Source organism: Equus caballus, chromosome 20 (assembly GCF_041296265.1).
Source record: "Equus caballus isolate H_3958 breed thoroughbred chromosome 20, TB-T2T, whole genome shotgun sequence".
In the NCBI taxonomy this organism is placed as follows: Eukaryota; Metazoa; Chordata; class Mammalia; order Perissodactyla; family Equidae; genus Equus; species Equus caballus.
Window position 1 is genome coordinate 14,714,647 of NC_091703.1, and position 16,904 is coordinate 14,731,550.

A 16,904-nucleotide genomic window follows, 5' to 3' on the forward strand; every position below is an offset into this window, starting at 1 on the left:
ACCAGCACGCAGGTCCAGTGGGCTAGCCTGGGAACCTGACGAACCATCACTAGAAATAGCGTTTCAGGGAAAGCTACCCCAACATTTGAAATGCTGTGTCCCAGCTTGCGTTATCCAGCTGTGGGCTCCAAGAGGAAAGCTGGTAGTAATTCACGACATATCTGGGAAGCTCACAAGGACGAAGTAAAACACCGCCCCTCCCACACCCTGCCCATCGCCAAAGAAAGAAAAGCAGCGACAACCGTTCAGTGATACGCAAGACGAGAGCCTCCGGCAGAGACAACAGAGGCGCGGGAAGGTGTGTCTAGTCCCCGCCCCGCCCCGCGGCCTCCTGCCCGGCCCCCACGCCCAGGCCGCCCCGCCCCCGCGCCCAGACCACCCCGCCCCGCGGCCTCCTGCCCCGCCCCCGCACCCGTGCCACCCCCGCCCCGCCTCCGCGCCCAGACCACCCCGCCCCGCGGCCTCCTGCCCCGCCCCCGCACCCAGGCCGCCCCGCCCCGCCCCCGCGCCCATACCACCCCGCCCCGCGCCCAGGCCGCCCCGCCCCGCGGCCTCCTGCCCCGCCCCCGCGCCCAGACCACCCCGCCCCGCGGCCTCCTGCCCCGCCCCCGCGCCCAGACCACCCCGCCCCGCGCCCAGGCCGCCCCGCCCCGCGGCCTCCTGCCCCGCCCCCGCGCTCAGACTGCCGCTGCCGCCGCCGATCCCGCCTCCCGCAGGTGCGTCCTAGCGCGGGCTGGGGTCTGCGGGGCCTGTCTTGGCTGCGGTCCCGGGGATCCCGGCCGAGCACGCACTCGAGCGGCCCTGCGCACACAGCACAGTGCGGAGTCTGGGCTCCCCGGGGCCCGGGGCCGGGCCGTGCGCGCTGCGCCGGCAGGGCCCAGCTGCTTGCCGGCGTCCCAGGGCCCGCGACGGTGGCGGGCCCCGGAGGCTGCCTGGCAGCAGCACGTCTAGAGGCTGAGCACCGTTCGGGGCAGAACGCAGGCGCAGCTGCGGCCCGAGAGACGAGGGAGGGGGTGGGAAAGAAGGTTGGAAAGTAACGCGGCCCAGCAGGTGGGCCTGGTAGGCCGCTGGGAAGGGGCAGCCCCACGAGGGCTCTGAGCGGAGCGCCGCCTTGAGCAGAGTCATTCTGGCCACTGCAGCAGCCCGGGTGTTAGAAGGTGGTGGCTGTGGGCGTGGGAGGAGGGGTCGGATGCTGGAAGTAGTTTAAAGGTGCAGCGGTCAGGATTTGCTGACCAGCCTGGCTGTGCGGTGTGAGACGGGAGAGAAAGGAAGAAAGTGCCCAGGAGGACGGGCGCCTGAAGGCTTTGTGGGGAGGAGCTAGCTATAGGGAAAGTTCCAGAGCTCAGGCTTGGCTGTGTGAGGTGGGAGCGGTCTGCAGCCCTGGGAGGATGGGAGATCCCCAGAGCTAGGAGGAAACTCATGAGAGGGTGGCGTCTGGAAGCAAGTGTTTCCTGGAGAGGTGATCAGATGGGTCAGAGGTTGGACGGTCAAGTAGGAGGATGGAGACCATTGGGTTAAGCAAGGTGGAGGTCGCTGTGACCTTGACAAGAGCAGGTGGCAGAGGGGTGAGAGGAAATGAGTCTGCCAGTGTGGATAGCTGGGGACTGGTACATTGCGTTTATTTAGCTCATTGGTGTGCAAAAGGTGTTTACTGAACTCCTGTACAAATTTTTGCAGTTCCTTTGCAGTGTACTTATCCTATATTTAATGTTTTTTGTACTTTTTTTTTCTCTCAAACTCCTGATCTAACCTTTCATTTGTTGTATTTTTAAGAATTGGGAGGGTGTCCCTTTTTTCACAAGGACCATACAGATATTTTTCTTTTTTTCTAATTCAGTAGGTGAGATTCAGGTTTCACAAGAAAGCCTAGTTAAACAGGGGACTGCCGTTAACCCAGAGAAATGTCCCCGGCACCCAGGCAGCTCCCAATGACTGTTTTATAAATGAGGTTGTTTCCTCCCCTGAGGCCTGTCTTCCCATCCTGAAGAGAAAATCAAGGCAGAGTAATTGGGGGCTTCACCCAGGGCGGTCTTCACCCCTGAGGGCTTCTGGACTAGATAACTGAGTTCTCCATCTTCTGACTTGGCACAGTGGTGGCCTTCTCGCTCTCTGGAAACTTGCTTTTACACTTGAACAGGGTTGTAAACTTGCAGAAGGCAGAACCACTGTCTATCCCCATGCCCCATAAAAGCAGATAAATGTTGGTACAGAGGATCCGTCCATCATATACTTTGTGGGAGCATCTTGAAAACAGTCTTATGTTGTGAGCATTTCGTCTTGGAAATAAATTTCAGGTGGCGTTGTTCAAAAATGTGTAAACGTTTTCTTTTTAATCTCTACTTTCTTTTCACATTTACTGAGAGGCTGCAGAACATCTTGTAAATTAATGGAAAATTTAGCAAAGCAATTCCCACGTTCATTAAAAAAAAAGTCACGTGAAATGTTGACTAATAATAAAACAGGCAGTGGAGTGGGTTTTGTCAGCCAGGAGACCAAAATTCTCTCACTGATTCATTGCTTCAGATAGACATGAAAAACTTACATTCCACTAATAAATTAATGAGTTAGTGTTCGCAGAAATTCAACAAAGTAAATTGAAACATCTAATTGGCTTTATTCAATGATTCATGAATTGGGCAGCGTCCCATCTAGTAAACAGAAAGGCACTCTGAGGAGTTTTACAGGGAAGTTATTAGCAAAAAAAAAAGAAAGGAATGTTTCAGGCAAGGTCACCTTTCTTTGGGGGAAGGGCAGCCTGGGTCTTATCAGGCAGAGGACCTGCTAGTGTTGGTCAGGCATCTCCAGACTGGTGGGTTTAAGGACACATTCCTGGGAGGGGCTGACACTGCAATTCAGTCTTGGCTTGCTGTCCTGGGGGCAAGCGACTCCACCTTGGTCTTGTTTGTTTTTTTTAGCGGTATGGTAGAAGATTTGAAATAAAAAGAATATACACGTTTAGAAAGAGCATTTTAATTGTATACAATCCATGAGTATATGTATGTGTGTAGATATACATATATGAAATGTGTGTATGTCATTAGACATTATAATTCACATAAGATGAGAACTAAAGCTGTCTTCCCAAAAAGTACTTGCTGATTGCATTTTCTTAGCAAAGAATCTAGAAACTGTTGATTTTTTGGAACTGCTGAAACGGGAGCAAGTAAAACTTTTTTCTGTTCTTTTGAGTTCAGTGTTATGGTGAAAGTAATTCTTGTTACTCAATAATGAGAATATTTGAATATAAAAACTTGGATGAAAAATTAGTAACCTTTTACCCAGATAATACAAGTCCTAATGTTATCAATCTTACAATGAAAATTTCCTTAATATTCTCAATTTTTTTTTTCTTCTTCTCCCCTAAGCCCCCCGGTACACTGTTGTATATTCTAGTTGTAAGCCCTAGTTCTGCTACGTGGGACACCACCTCTGCGTGGCTTGATGTGCGGTGCTAGGTCTGTACCTGGGATCCAAACCAGCAAAACCCTGGGCTGTCGAAGTGGAGCATAGGAACCTAACCACCAGGCTTCAGGGCCGGCCCCAGTATTCTCAAGTTTTTGACAACTCTTTATAATTAGCAACAAATTCAACACTCACATTCAGGATAGAATGAAGGTTTGCCTTCACTTTACAGCTCTCTAGCAGAAGACTCAGCATTTAGACCCTCAAGCAGAAGAGCTGCACGTATGGCAGTGCAGGTATAGTCAACTGCTTTATGCTGATGCTCTCTTGATTGGATTTTAAATTGTTAAATTCTTTCAGATTCTTTATGCCTTTTAAAATCCTCCCTTCACATCTGAGAAAAAAATAGGACAGTTTATTCAGGAGTTATCTAGAATTCTTGACAACAAGTGGGAATATTTCTTAACATTTAAAAACCTACAGAAGAAGAAAAGAATTTTCTGGATCTAATTGATGTTTCCAAATTTAAAGATTAGAAAGCAACAGTGGAATCAAACATCTTCGTCTTTGAGAGAAGTAACTAAAATAGATATGAAGCTCAAAATGATAGCATAAGTAACTTTGCAACAAGTAAGGAGCTTTTGGTAAAGTTACGCAGTATTAGGAACTTTAATCTTCACAGTTTTCAAGATATCCAAATTTAACAATTATCATCTATGACAATATCTTAACACCTTAAATGGATCTAAGAAAACCCCCTTGATAATTATTGAAGCTAGGTGATGGGAACATAAGGGTTCCTTATATTATATTTATATTTTATCTAAATGTGTATTTATGTTTCATTATATTTTTGTATATGTTTAAATTTTTCCATAATTAAAAGAAAACAAAGTATACTAACACCTCCCTTGTCCCTTACTGAGGTGTTCCAAATAATTAGCTTTTTCAAATAAAATTAAAATTTGTCAAAAGCTTATTATGCCCATGCTGGTTGAAAATCCTGCCAAGCCATTTTGCCTATGCTTCCTTTAAATAGAGTGCTGGGGTGATTTTCGCGATGGTCGGTCGCCCACTGGTGGGCGTCTGGGTCTGCCCACCTCCCCCCACTGGCAGCCCTCAGCAAGAGGCTTTTTTTGGCGCTCCCTTTGGCTCTGACCTGCATTCCTTCTCTGCAGGAATGACTCCAGGCAGCCGGAGGGTTTTGTCCCCTGAGGTTGTTCTGGAAACCAACACGACACCATTTTTCTCGTAACCTACTCTCTTTTTCGGTATTCTCAGCTTCTTGTGCAGTCTTTTTGATGACAGCAGAGACAAGTTACAATGAAAAGTCGTCGACATACTTGCTTCTTGTTATTTTTAAGTGAGGTTTATTGAAATACAACTTATATACTCGGAAATTCACCCTTATTATTATATAGTTCTATGAGTTTTGAAAAACCACCACAAAATAAAGACATGGAATTCTCCATTGCTTTAAAAAAAGTCCCCTGGCCCTCCGTGCCGCCCCTCCCCCAGTCCCTGGAAACCCCAGATGTGATTTCTGTGCCCGTAGTCTTGCCATTTCAGAATCTCAGATAAATGGACTCAAACAGTACGGAGCCTGTTGTATCTGGTTTCTTTCACTTAGCGTAATGCTTTCCTTTTTTTAAAAGAAAGCAGCTTTATTTTGAAATAATTTTAGGTTCACAGAAATGTTGCGAAAATAGTACACAGAGTTCCCATATACTATTTACCCAATTTCCCCTAAGGTTAACATCTTACCTAACTAGAGTCCGGTGGTCTAAACTGGGGCGTTTACACTGATACAGTACTACTGACTAGTTTGCAGACTTCATTCACATTTTGCCGGTTCTCCCACTAACGTCCCTTTTCTTGACTTGAATCCAGAATCCCACACTGCATTTACTTGTCATGTCCCCTATCTTTATCTTTCATAACGTTGATAACTTTTATTGAAGAGTGCTGGCCAGTTTTGCTCCAGAATGCCCCCTCAATTGGGGTTTGTCTGATGTTTTCTCATGATTAAATTGAGCTAATGCATTTTTGGGAAAAATACTACGGAAGTGATGTTATGTCTTTCTTGTTGCATCATATTGGGAGGTAGATGAAGGCAGAATATCTAATTGCTGGTGATGTTAACTTTGATCACCTGGATAAGGTAGTGTCTGCCAGGATTTTCACTGTTAAGTTACTATTGCGTAATACTTTAAAAATTCACCCATGTTGTTGCATGTATTAAAAGTTTGTTCTTTTTATTGCTGAACGGCATTTCATTGTATGGATGAACCACAATTTATTTACCCACATGTAAGTTGATGCACATGTGGTTTGCTTCCAGTTTGGGGCCTGGCACTATTTGATAGGCCTTGGTGTTCTCCTGTGAACATAAATGATTTCACAGAACACCGCCATCAGACAAGGCTGCCCTGTGACCACAGTGAATCAGGACAAAAATAAGCCAACTCTCTAATTAGGTCTGAACCCAGACAAAAACAAGAACTCTGTCTAAACCACAAAAATGACAAAACATCCTTCTTGCCTGGCAAGTATGAGGTCCTGCTCTTTCTTGACCAATCACAGCTCTAGCCTCACTTCACTCCTTCCACCTGTTAGATAAGATTCATTAAAATAACCAATCACAGTATCCTGTTGCTGACAGCATCCAATCCAGAATGCAGCCTCCCTTCCATGCGCCCTCCTCAGCCTTGCCTAACACAAGCCCACGTCCTGTGATAAATCCTTTCCAACACTGCTGCTGAGACACCCTGCAGGTCCTCAGGTCTGCTTCTCCCTCCTTGCCACTTGCCCCATGGCAGGTGTCTTCCTGGTCTTTGGCAGGAGAGCACTGAATGCAAACAGAACGTCAACACATATATTGAAAATCCTCGCTTACACTCTTGTTTCCACACATCCTGTTTCCCATCCCACCACCAATTCTTTTTACTAATTTCTTGCAAATTCTCCCATTTTTTTTGAACAGAAATGCAAGTAAGGACTATGGTATATACATATATCCTGTTCCCTTTCTCTTACAAAAACTATTTGTCCTTGACTTTTTGCCCTGAACGTTAGATTCTGAAGATCTGTAACAGACAGAACATTTTCATTCTGTTTGTTTGTTTTTAACGCGTGAAATCTGAACAATGGAACAGTTTATGGAATTAAGCTGATTTGGCACTAACAGGTTTTTGAGCCTCATCTTCCAGACGTTTATTTTTAATCTCTCTGAATATCCTCTGGTCTGCTGATAGCAACAGTCATTTCTGAAGCCAGCAAGCTGTCTGCTTGTAAATACTGAATCAACCAGCACAGCACGTTTAATTAGACTTCGTTCATTTGTTTTTTTAAAATTGTAGTAAAATTGTAGTAAAATACACATAACAAAATTGACCATCTTAACCATTTTTAAGGCTACAGTACAGTGGTGTTAAGTACATGCACCTTGTTGTGCAGCCAATCTCTAGAACTCTTTCGATCTTGCAAAACTGAAACTCTGTACCCATTATTTTTAAATATAGTTTATGTACAGTACAATTAACTCTTTTGTTAGTGTAGAGTTACAGACACAGTCATGTAACCATCATATAATCAACATGTAGGACAATTCCTTCACCCCACAAACTCACCTCGTGTCCCTTTGTATCCACTCCTCCCAGCTCTGGTAACTGTTACCAAACAAAGGGGGTTTACCGCCCGATGCCCATAAAAAAGCGATAATTATTGCACCGGCTTTGAGAAAAGAGAAGGCTTTATTGTGAGGTTGGCTGGCAAGGAGGCAGGAGGCAACGCTCTCAAATCTGTCTTCCCAATCCAGGGCTTGGGGCACAATTTAAGAGGCTATGGGGAACAGGCTGGTGTGCGGAAGCACCGGCAGGGAGGGTTCAGTTGGAGGGCTACAGCCATTTACAGTAGGGTGTGGAAACCCATTCTTCCTAGACAGCGGACCCCTCGCTTCTGATGAGAGTCCAGCTTTCAAGTTCTGGTTGTGTCCTGGTCCTTTGGTTCCTTGCGGGGAGAGTCTTTGGTTCTAGGTGTTATTTCAGGTCAAGATTTTCTCCTCTGCACATGCTCTGGCTTGCTGGTTTTGGCTCATTGTCCCTGAAAAACAACTTTAACCTCCTGTTGATAAGATAGGGTGAGATAGGGCGCTGATATGTTTTCTGTCCCCGTAGCTTTGTCTATTCCAGAATCAGAATCGTCTACTTATTCCACAAGTAGAATCCTACATACATTCTTTTTTAGAGCAGCTATGTTGCATATGGTGGGTGTGCCATTGTCTGTTGAACTCATCCCCTGCAAATGTACATCTAGGTTGTTTCTGGTCTCTTGCTGTTAATCACAATGGTCTACAGAACAACCCTGTAGTCATTTCGGATGTGTGCAAGTCTCACTGTTGTAAAAATTCCCAGACTTGGGAGTGCTAGGGCAATGGGGAAAACGCATTTGTAATTGTGATAGGTTGTCTTCCAAAGGGATTGTAAGATTTTAGGCAATGTGTTATTTTTCTATTTTTCCTTTATCTCCAGACCTTTAATCCTGAGTTCTTTCAATAGTTTGACCCAATAAATGGAAGTCAGCTCTGCCAATTACCCTTTTGATGTTATTGACCCAAATATTGTCTTTTTCTGTCTTTTTTCTTTTTATAAAATTCCTCAGGAATAAAGATTTACTCAATGTGCCTTAAGACTCCCAAGTTTTTTTAATACAATGTCATCTTAATCCTATTTGTTGTTATAGTACATGTCTTCCCTGCTTAGTTCAGTTTTCAGTTAGAATTTACATTCTCATGGACATTGTACTTTGACCAAAAGTTGAGAGGCCAGTGGTTTTCATACCTTTTAAAAGCAGCAGAACCTGTTTTTGAAGTGAATTCTCACATCTAACTCTTTCCCAAGCCACTAAGGCCATGTTTCTCAAACTTGAGCATTCATCAGAATCACCTGGAGACAGAAGTCAGCTCCAGCTCCAGAGTTTCTGATTCAGTGGGTCTGGGGTGGAGCCCATGACTTTTCTTTTCTAACAAGATCTCAGGTGATGCTCATGCTGCTGGTCTGGGAACCACACTTGGAGAACCACTGCTCCAGGGTCCCTCTGCTCATCTAGGAGCACCTGAGAAGAAAAATTGAAAACAGCTAGTTTAGAGGATGAACACCGTTTCTGTTACTAAAGATTTTTGTTAAGGGCATTCTTACATTTGTAGAAATACGAATCTTTTCTGATTATTTGTTTGTTGTTGTCGTTTTTCTAAAGCCTATCTCAAGAATTAGGACTACAAAGAAAACCTGATGCGACCTCTCCAGATTGTCCACAGCCGATTAATTTCCCGGCTGTGTTGTGGATTAAAGTCTGCAGCCTCCACACAAACCAAGATTTGCCTGACGATGGCTCGTCCGAGTTCAAGTAGGTCCTTCTTAGCTGGCCATCTCCTCATTGCCCCTGGAATTGGAAGTACCTGAAAGTTCACACTTTGTGGGGGAATGTCTGTACTGACGTGGGTGCTGGGCAAGATTCTGGAGACAGTCACTCTGTCCTCTTCTCCTTAGGCAAGCTCCTTCCAGGACAGGCCAGAGATTCGCTCTTAATAGTCAAGTCCAGGGGCCAGCCTGGTGGCTCAGGGGTTAAGTGCCCACGTTCCACTTCTCAGCGGCCCGGAATTCGCCGGTTCTGATCCCGGGTGCGGACATGGCACTGCTTGGCAAAACCCATGCTGTGGTAGGTGTCCCCACATATAAAGTAGAGGAAGATGGGCATGGATGTTAGCTCAGGGCCAGTCTTCCTCAGCAAAAAGAGGAGGATTGGCAGTAGTTAGCTCAGGGCTAATCTTCCTCAAAAAAAAAAAGTCAAGTTCATTCAAGACATTTTATTGTTTCTCCCAGAATATTTGCATTTAAGCTTTTCACACATGATTTGTATTTTAAACTCGTCACTTATTTCCAGGGGAGGAAAACTGGTGGTTGTCCTACAGGGTAATATGGGGTTAAATTTTCTACTGGAGAGAAATGATTTGTATCTGTACCTGACAAAAACCTACAAGTTAACATACCTGGGCCCTTAGTCTATGGTGAGTGTAGAGTCTTTAACAGATTTGTATAAAAATGATCTTTAGGTGGGCCTGTTAAACAATGCTTCAATACGGCATTGAAGGGCAAGATGACCTCTTTTTGCCTCGTTTTCAGCTTTTGGATAACTTTTTCTAGTCCTATGAGTCTGCTCAGATCTAATAACTCCTTCATCCATTTCACCCAACCTCAGGAACCGAAAAGCACCCAAAGAACCTAGTTCCACTGAGCTGCCCAAGCTCTTGGTGTTCATAGCTGTGCAGGGCAGGCTGTGAGAGGCTGCGGCTTGGCCAAAAGTGGGCTGTCTGGGTCGGGAACCACAGAATATGCTAGTGTGTTTTCTTTAGCAGTTGGGAAATGTCCTTTTTAGAAAGATTTTGCACCACTTTTAACGTCATTGTATCTTACATCCTGTTTTCTAAGAACCAAACCTGAGTTGACTTTTATTTTTTGCTAGGAAAGATTTGCTCTGAGCTAACATCTGTTGCCAATCTTCCTCTCTTTCTTTTTTTCCCTCCCCAAAGCCCCAGTACACAGTTGAATATTCTAGTTGTAAGTCCTTTTAGTTCTTCTATGTGAGCCACCACCACAGCATGGCTACTGACAGACAAGTGGTGTGGTCCTGAGCCCGGGAACCAAACCCTGGGCTGCTGAAGCGGAGTGTGCCAAAGTTTAACCAGTAGGCCATCAGGGCTGGCTCCTGAGTTGACTTTTTTGTTTGTTTCTAGAAGTTGCTTAAAGTGATACCCTAACAGAAATAACTCTGACCGAAGAATCTATTCATCAGTAGGATGACAGAGTTTACAAGGGGTAGAAAAGACCTTTAGGGCTGGGGAAAGTGTTATGTGTGAACTTTGACGTCCTTAAGGATGTTTTTGGGGTTGGAACCCAGGAGTCACACCAATAGTTCCTAGAAAAGTACGTGTACATTTTCTTCATAAGCATCTTATTCTTTCTAGGAGATTAGATCAGACTACAAACTCTAACCCACCCAGACTGGGTTTCTTTTTTGGAATTCCTCCTGGTTGGATGGCTTTTGTGGCCTTATTTTCCACACCCGTCTATCCCTGAAAGGGATGAGAGTTGAGGCAGAGTGTTAGCATCGTTGGCAGGTGGTTGGGTTGGTTGTATGTGAAGGGAACAGTGTGCCAGAACCATCTTCACTCCTCTGAGCCTTTCGCTGCTGAAAGCGGGGTCCCAGGGAGCTCCAGGAATGTAGCCAGAGGGAACTGGAACCCTCTGCTGCTTTGTTCCTAAGAGCCTGCTTTTACTCTCTGTTCATTCTGACCAGCAGTCAGAGAGGAAGAGAAGCGGGGAGAGGTCGAGCCTTCTTTCAGAGTCTCCATCCTGGGCCAGCCGTAGAAGCGGCTCTGGGCTCTCGAGGGGGGCAAGCCCTATCCCTGCCTGGAGGGAGCCATCAAGTGTGAGAAACCAGCAGAATCCACCTTACCAGCTGGGGGTGCAGAGTGGAGTCACATTCCCCTCAATGCTCAAGTTCATCGTCTCTGAGCCCCCATCCTACCGTCTTTCTTCCTTTCCTCCATCCCATCTGTCACCAGTTCCATCTCTTGGGATGCTCATTCGGTCCAAGGATTAACTTTGGTTGCCATTGCCTCCAGGGGGCAAGACCAGAAAGCCTGCCGCATCAGCTGACGAACTCGCTTCCACTTTTGGAGCAATCTTCAATGCTTGAGCACAGGTTGGCCACTCCTGGAAGATGCCTGTGTCTGGGGCCACAGGCCATGCTGGTCTGGCACTCACTTCTCCGGGTGGAGGGCAGAAAGAGAGTCTCTCGTCTCCTGGCAACTTATGCTCAGCTCTCTACCTCTTAGGCCTGGCCTGCTGAGCCCGCAGCATGCACTTAGCCCACACCCTGGGGCCTACAGAGCCACAGCGCCTGGGAGAGAAGGGTGTTGCTGTCAGCCATGTGCTGTGCCCTGACCCAATCTCTGCCACCCAGGAGAAACAAAGGCCATTCCAGGTCTGGCTCCTGATTCTTGTCCTGGGATGATGACATTTATTTCCAGGGCAATCTCCACCTCAAGATCCGTGTAAAATGCTTTGTGCAGAGCTCAGGGCGAGGTGAGCCCTCACTGAATCATGGCTGTGGCCCCTATAGGTTTGAGGTCAGGCAGGAGGATGCCTGGAGGTGCAGGACAGGGCCTGTGACCCCGGAGGGCAAGCCACAGTCTGTGATCATGTTCACCTGCTGTCATGTTATTCTCTGTGTTCATTTCCTTTCTGTACCCCAAGTCTCTGGTGACACATTGAAAAGTCCAGCTCTTATTTGGGGTGTAAAGGAGAAGGTCATGTGTCCAAACTGGGGCGGAGCATTTGTTCACAGGGAGGGGCCCTTGTCCTCACCTTGGTAGCGATGCTGAAGGAAGCTGGAATTGGCAAGATCCCCAAAGAAAAGGGAATTTGGAGAGGAAGGGAAGGCTTTGGGGCCTATTGGGCCTCGGGTCAGCCCTCACACACACACACACACACACACACACACACACAAGCCTGTTTTTACTTTCATGAAGGAAGATGCATGCCCACCCATTAGCCTTTTTTAATCTTCCTAAGAGCCTGGGTCCAGGGAATGCACTATTGTGCACATGAAACAGCAGAGGAAACCCAGGATAGCAGGGGGCAGTCATTCACATAAGATCACACAGAGGGATGGAGGCAGGGCTGAGATCCACAGCCAGCGCTGGGTGCCCCCAGCCCCTGCTTCTTTCTTAAGGCGCTCTTCACTCACACGTCAGGCCCCATGGACGGCGTCTTCATGGTGTGGGAATAATTTTTATTTGGGTATCTTCAAGTATAATTTCAAACAAGGTCAACTTTTAAAATATAGTCAATTGATATGGAATATAAATGTCCAAATGGTACAGCGGATTGACAAAGATTTTTACTCTCTCTTTAGATATGGCCGATTTTCGGAAGTTCTTTGCAAAAGCGAAGCACATAGTTGTCATTTCAGGGGCTGGCATTAGTGCTGAAAGTGGGGTTCCGACTTTCAGGGGAGCTGGAGGTTATTGGAGAAAATGGAAAGCTCAGGTGAGTAATGTTTCCAGAACATTCAGGGGCTCCTCTGAATTAAGCCATAGCAGAGTTTGCCTCAGAACCTCTGCTGATGCCTGGAACCCAGAGGGAAAAGTTTTGAAATTCACTATGACTCTGTTGTTCATTTTGGCAACCACACAAAGTCTGTAGTTTAAGAGCTCAGCTTTAAGCAAAGCAGCCGCTTTCCTTACTTTCTAAATATGTGTCGATTACGTCTATTCGGATAACAATTAGATTTCTTCTAGTAATTAAAGCAGAATCAGAAAACCTTGATTAGCATAATTCATTACTTTTCCGTAGATATTGAAATTAAGGATTAGAAATCTTTTTCAAAGTTTCTGTGAACTTTTCATATTAAAAGCAAACTTGAATTGTTGAAGGCTTAGGGCCTGATGTTCCAAACTTTATACAAAAACCATTAGACCGTAAGTTCTATGAGGGCGTGGATTTTTTTAGTTCCATCTTTATTGAGGTATTAATATACATACAATAAAATTCACCAATTTTAAGTATACAATTCAGTGAGTTGTAATAAATGTATACAGTTGGGTAACCATCTCACGATCATGTTCTAGAACATTTCTGTGCCAGAATATCCCTTCAAGGCCCGTTGCAGTCAGTCCCCTCCCCTCCCTCTGGCCTGGGAAACCCCTGGTTTTGGAGGGCAGGGCGTTTTGTGTGTTTTCGTCATTGCTCTATCCCCCGCTCGCAGAACTCTGGCACGTGTTGGTGCTTAATAGATTTTTGTTGGCGAATGGAGGCAATCATAAATAATTACTTCGATACCTGACTTCCAAGCTTAGTGGGTAATTTCTGGTTGAGTGAACCTGCCCTTTCTTCCTCTGTCAGATGTCTCAGGCTGGCAAATGCTTAGGATGTTTTATGCGCTTTCTGCTGCCCTCCAGGCGAGGCCTGGGGCTGTAGATTTGGGGATCATTGCCTTAAAGGTGAAAGGGGGCAGAAAGGAGAGCAGAGGGCCTTTAGGGGCCCACAAGAAAGAGGAGCCACACAGAGCAGTCCCTGAGTTAGACAGGATGGGGGCTCCGAGGTACAGGAGGAGCTCCGAGATCCCAGAGGGACGGTCAGTCATGTCAGAGCAGCTCAGGGTTTGTGGGGAAGCAAAGAAGTCAGTAGAATGTGTTTGACTCCAGCTGTGTTCCAAGGACACATACGTATAGGTTCATGTGCCACCTGTACACGGCTTCAGGCCACTTTTGTTCTAGGCGGAGGGCAGGAGGGAGGGAAATACAGGGTCCACGTGGATAATCCACAGCAATGGTGATCCACTCCCCAAATGAAGGCTGACATTACTACCAGGTAGAAGGGTGACCTTTTTAGTAAAATAGAACACGTAATCCTACCGCCGCCACCATCAAGATACAGACTATTTCAGTCACCGCCGAAGTCTCCCTCACACTCTGTCCCTGTCAGCTTCCAGCCCCAGACAGCTCCTCCTCTGCTCTTTTTTTTAAAAGATTGGCACCTGAGCTAACATCTGTTGCCAATCTTCTTTTTTTCTTCTTCTTCTCCCTAAAGCCCCTCAATGCATAGTTGCACATTCTGGCTGTAGGTCCCTCTGGTTGTGGCATGTGGGACGCTGCCTCAGTGTGGCCTGATGAGCGGGGCCACGTCCGTGCCCAGGATCCGAACCCGTGAAACCCGGGTGGCGGAAGTGGAGCGTGTGGACTCAACCACTCGGCCCCAGGGCCGGCCCCTCCTCTGCTCTCTTTCACTGTAGATGAGATTTGTCTCTCCTAGAAGAGGAATCATACTTTAAAATATATGTATTTTTATATATTCTGTTAATATATGTACTGTGCTGCATACTTGTAACTGTGCGCATAGCTATAATTATAGTCATAAAAACTGAGTTTCTCAACTGTGGTCATTATACCTCAGTTGGGCATTTTGCATTTCACTTTTTTTCCTGGATAAATAAGACTGACTTCATATATATTGGGGCTCCATGAAAAAGTAGATTCAACCTAAATGACCTTCCTGCCTATTACTTCATGTTCATAACTTACTCGAGTGGAAAATGGGACAGGACGCATTATCCCTGCCCTTTATAATTGGGGAAATTAAAACCGATTTCTCCCAGGTCCCTTGTTAGTCCCAGGCTTGGGACACAGGCTGGTGCCCAGGCCCCTGTTCTGGTTCGCCACACTCTGTGAACCTACAGCAGCTTGCACCCTCCCTAAGCTGCCCACCTCCGTTTTAAGGAGAAAAAGGGGCCTGCGCATGTCCCCCACGTTTGGCTGTCACCTCCATGGTTCGGCACCCCTCCACCCATGTTCCAGGGTGTTAGTGCTTCTTTCCCTCCCTGATCCCACCTCCTCTCACCCGCAGGACCTGGCCACTCCCCAGGCCTTTGCCCGAAACCCATCCCAGGTGTGGGAGTTCTACCACTACCGGCGGGAGGTTGTGCAGACCAAGGAGCCAAACCCCGGGCACCTCGCCATCGCCCAGTGTGAGGCCCAGCTGCACAAGCAGGGCCGGCGGGTCGTGGTGATCACCCAAAACATCGATGAGCTGCACCGCAAGGCTGGCACCAAGAACCTTCTGGAAATCCATGGTGAGGGACCCTCAGCCTCACAAGAGGAGGGGAACTAGACTTGAAAACACGTGTCCTGCCACTTCCCACCTGGACCCACTGAATCAGAATCTATATTTTGACCAGATGCCCTGGTGTCTGGTCTGCACAGCTGCATGACCTCCCCTCGCGGGGGAGTTCTCTGGAGGGATATTGTCCTCTGAGACAACTGTCCAGCTGGGCTGACGGGAAACAGGAGGTTTGCGTCTTTGACCAGCTGTGGCTTTAGCAGGAGCCTGCAGGAGAAGACTGGCATTCCTGGGGGTATCCATCTCCTTCCCTTTGTCCCCCGATTGGCACTCTCCGCTGAGGCTGTGCTTCTGCTTAGCCCCTGAGCCTTTAGGGAGCTGCCAGCTCAGTGAGCTTCACTGCAGCAAGCCCCCCAAGTTGGTGACACCTCGTAGAGTTTGTCTTGGGTCCCTTTGGCTTCCCTTCTCTACCCTTGATGATCCCCTCCTTTTCCCTCTTATCCTCTTAATCCTCTCCCCTCTTTGCTCTCACCAAAAATCTAATAAATTCATTCATACAAGAGCATCAGTGGGCGTGCAAGGATTTCTTCCCAAGGGCACTGGCATTTAAGAATCTACAAAACTTCACTCCCAAGGAATGTGTTTCTAATTGTGGAATCTCCAGAGGCCGTGACTCAGGGGGGAGTGTTGCCTGTTTCTGTGTGTGTGCAGTGAAGTTGCTCGTTTTCACCCAGGCCTGTGGTCATCCTGATAATGAAAGTCAAGCACTGTTTGCTTGGATCCCTTCTCTCTTTGGTGTCCCAGCAACAGTCAGCCACCTACTAACCAAGTGTTTTTCAGGCACCTTCTTCTTCTGGGCCACCTTCTGGGCCTCTTTCCACGTGTCTCTTCTCATTTCTCTGCAGTGTCACTTGCCATGTGTAAAATGTGTAAAAGGGGGATGATAACACCTGTCTTATAGAGTTGTGTTAAGGATTAAATAAGATAATATATGCATATTAGTTGGGACTTTTTTGGTTGAAAGCAATGAGAACTCTTCTAATTTAGGCAAAAATCAAAGAAAGCCTCTTTTTTCATCAAAGTGAAGATGCCATCAATTTTAAGATTAATCTTGTTTTTAATGTGACACTTAGGAAGAAAATAATCTGCCTAAACCATGACATTTTATTTTGTTGTTCCTTAGAATTATTATTTTATACCTAGAGGCTTTTTAGAAATTGTATCACTCTTATGCAAATAAAAAACAAAATATGATTGAAATAAAGTGGTTAAGGTATTTCCCACTACCCAGCTCTTCTGAATTACATCTGAATGACTCCGAATCATCCATGCCTGCGTTTTCCACACACTCTTATGCTCTGCGCCGCCAAGGGGCTTGGTGATCCAGCATTTCCAGAAAGAATGCTCCTCTGTTATCTCTGGGGTTCTCATCCAAGCTGCTGACACACATTCTGCATGTTTGATGTTGGGCCTTTCCTGATCTTAGCAAAAGGTGTCAGCAGAAATGTTCTAGACAACACCCGGGATTCATTTTCTTCCCCAAATGGCCCTTAAGTGGTTTGTCAGCTGAAACATCCAGGAGTTGCCTTTGTCCAGTCAGGCCACCGAGAACAACAACCAAGTCACCACAGGGTTCAGTCATTGGTGTTATCCTTCAACAAGCCTGTGCAAGGGCAGGCTCCAACAACCACATCACATCCGGCCTCTGGCCAGTAACAATTTTAGGACACAACCAAATTTCAGAGGTCTTAACATGGGGAAAAATGGCCATACGAAAAGTGACAAATATGTATATTAGCTCACGAAGTGAGGAGCCCTGAGGAG

The 16,904-nt window shown here is 46.5% G+C and overlaps 1 protein-coding gene across 1 annotated transcript in view; it reads left to right on the top strand.

The window, feature by feature from the left end:
• Positions 1-584: 584 nt before the first annotated feature.
• Positions 585-16,904, top strand: part of SIRT5 (sirtuin 5) — a 35,298-nt gene continuing 18,978 nt past the window's right edge. Inside the window, exons 1-4 of the mRNA XM_023624472.2 lie at positions 585-716; positions 8,656-8,805; positions 12,379-12,512; positions 14,868-15,093. Coding sequence (XP_023480240.2) covers positions 8,691-8,805; positions 12,379-12,512; positions 14,868-15,093 — 475 coding nt within the window. The 5' untranslated portion in view covers positions 585-716; positions 8,656-8,690. The remainder of the gene's footprint in view (positions 717-8,655; positions 8,806-12,378; positions 12,513-14,867; positions 15,094-16,904) is intronic.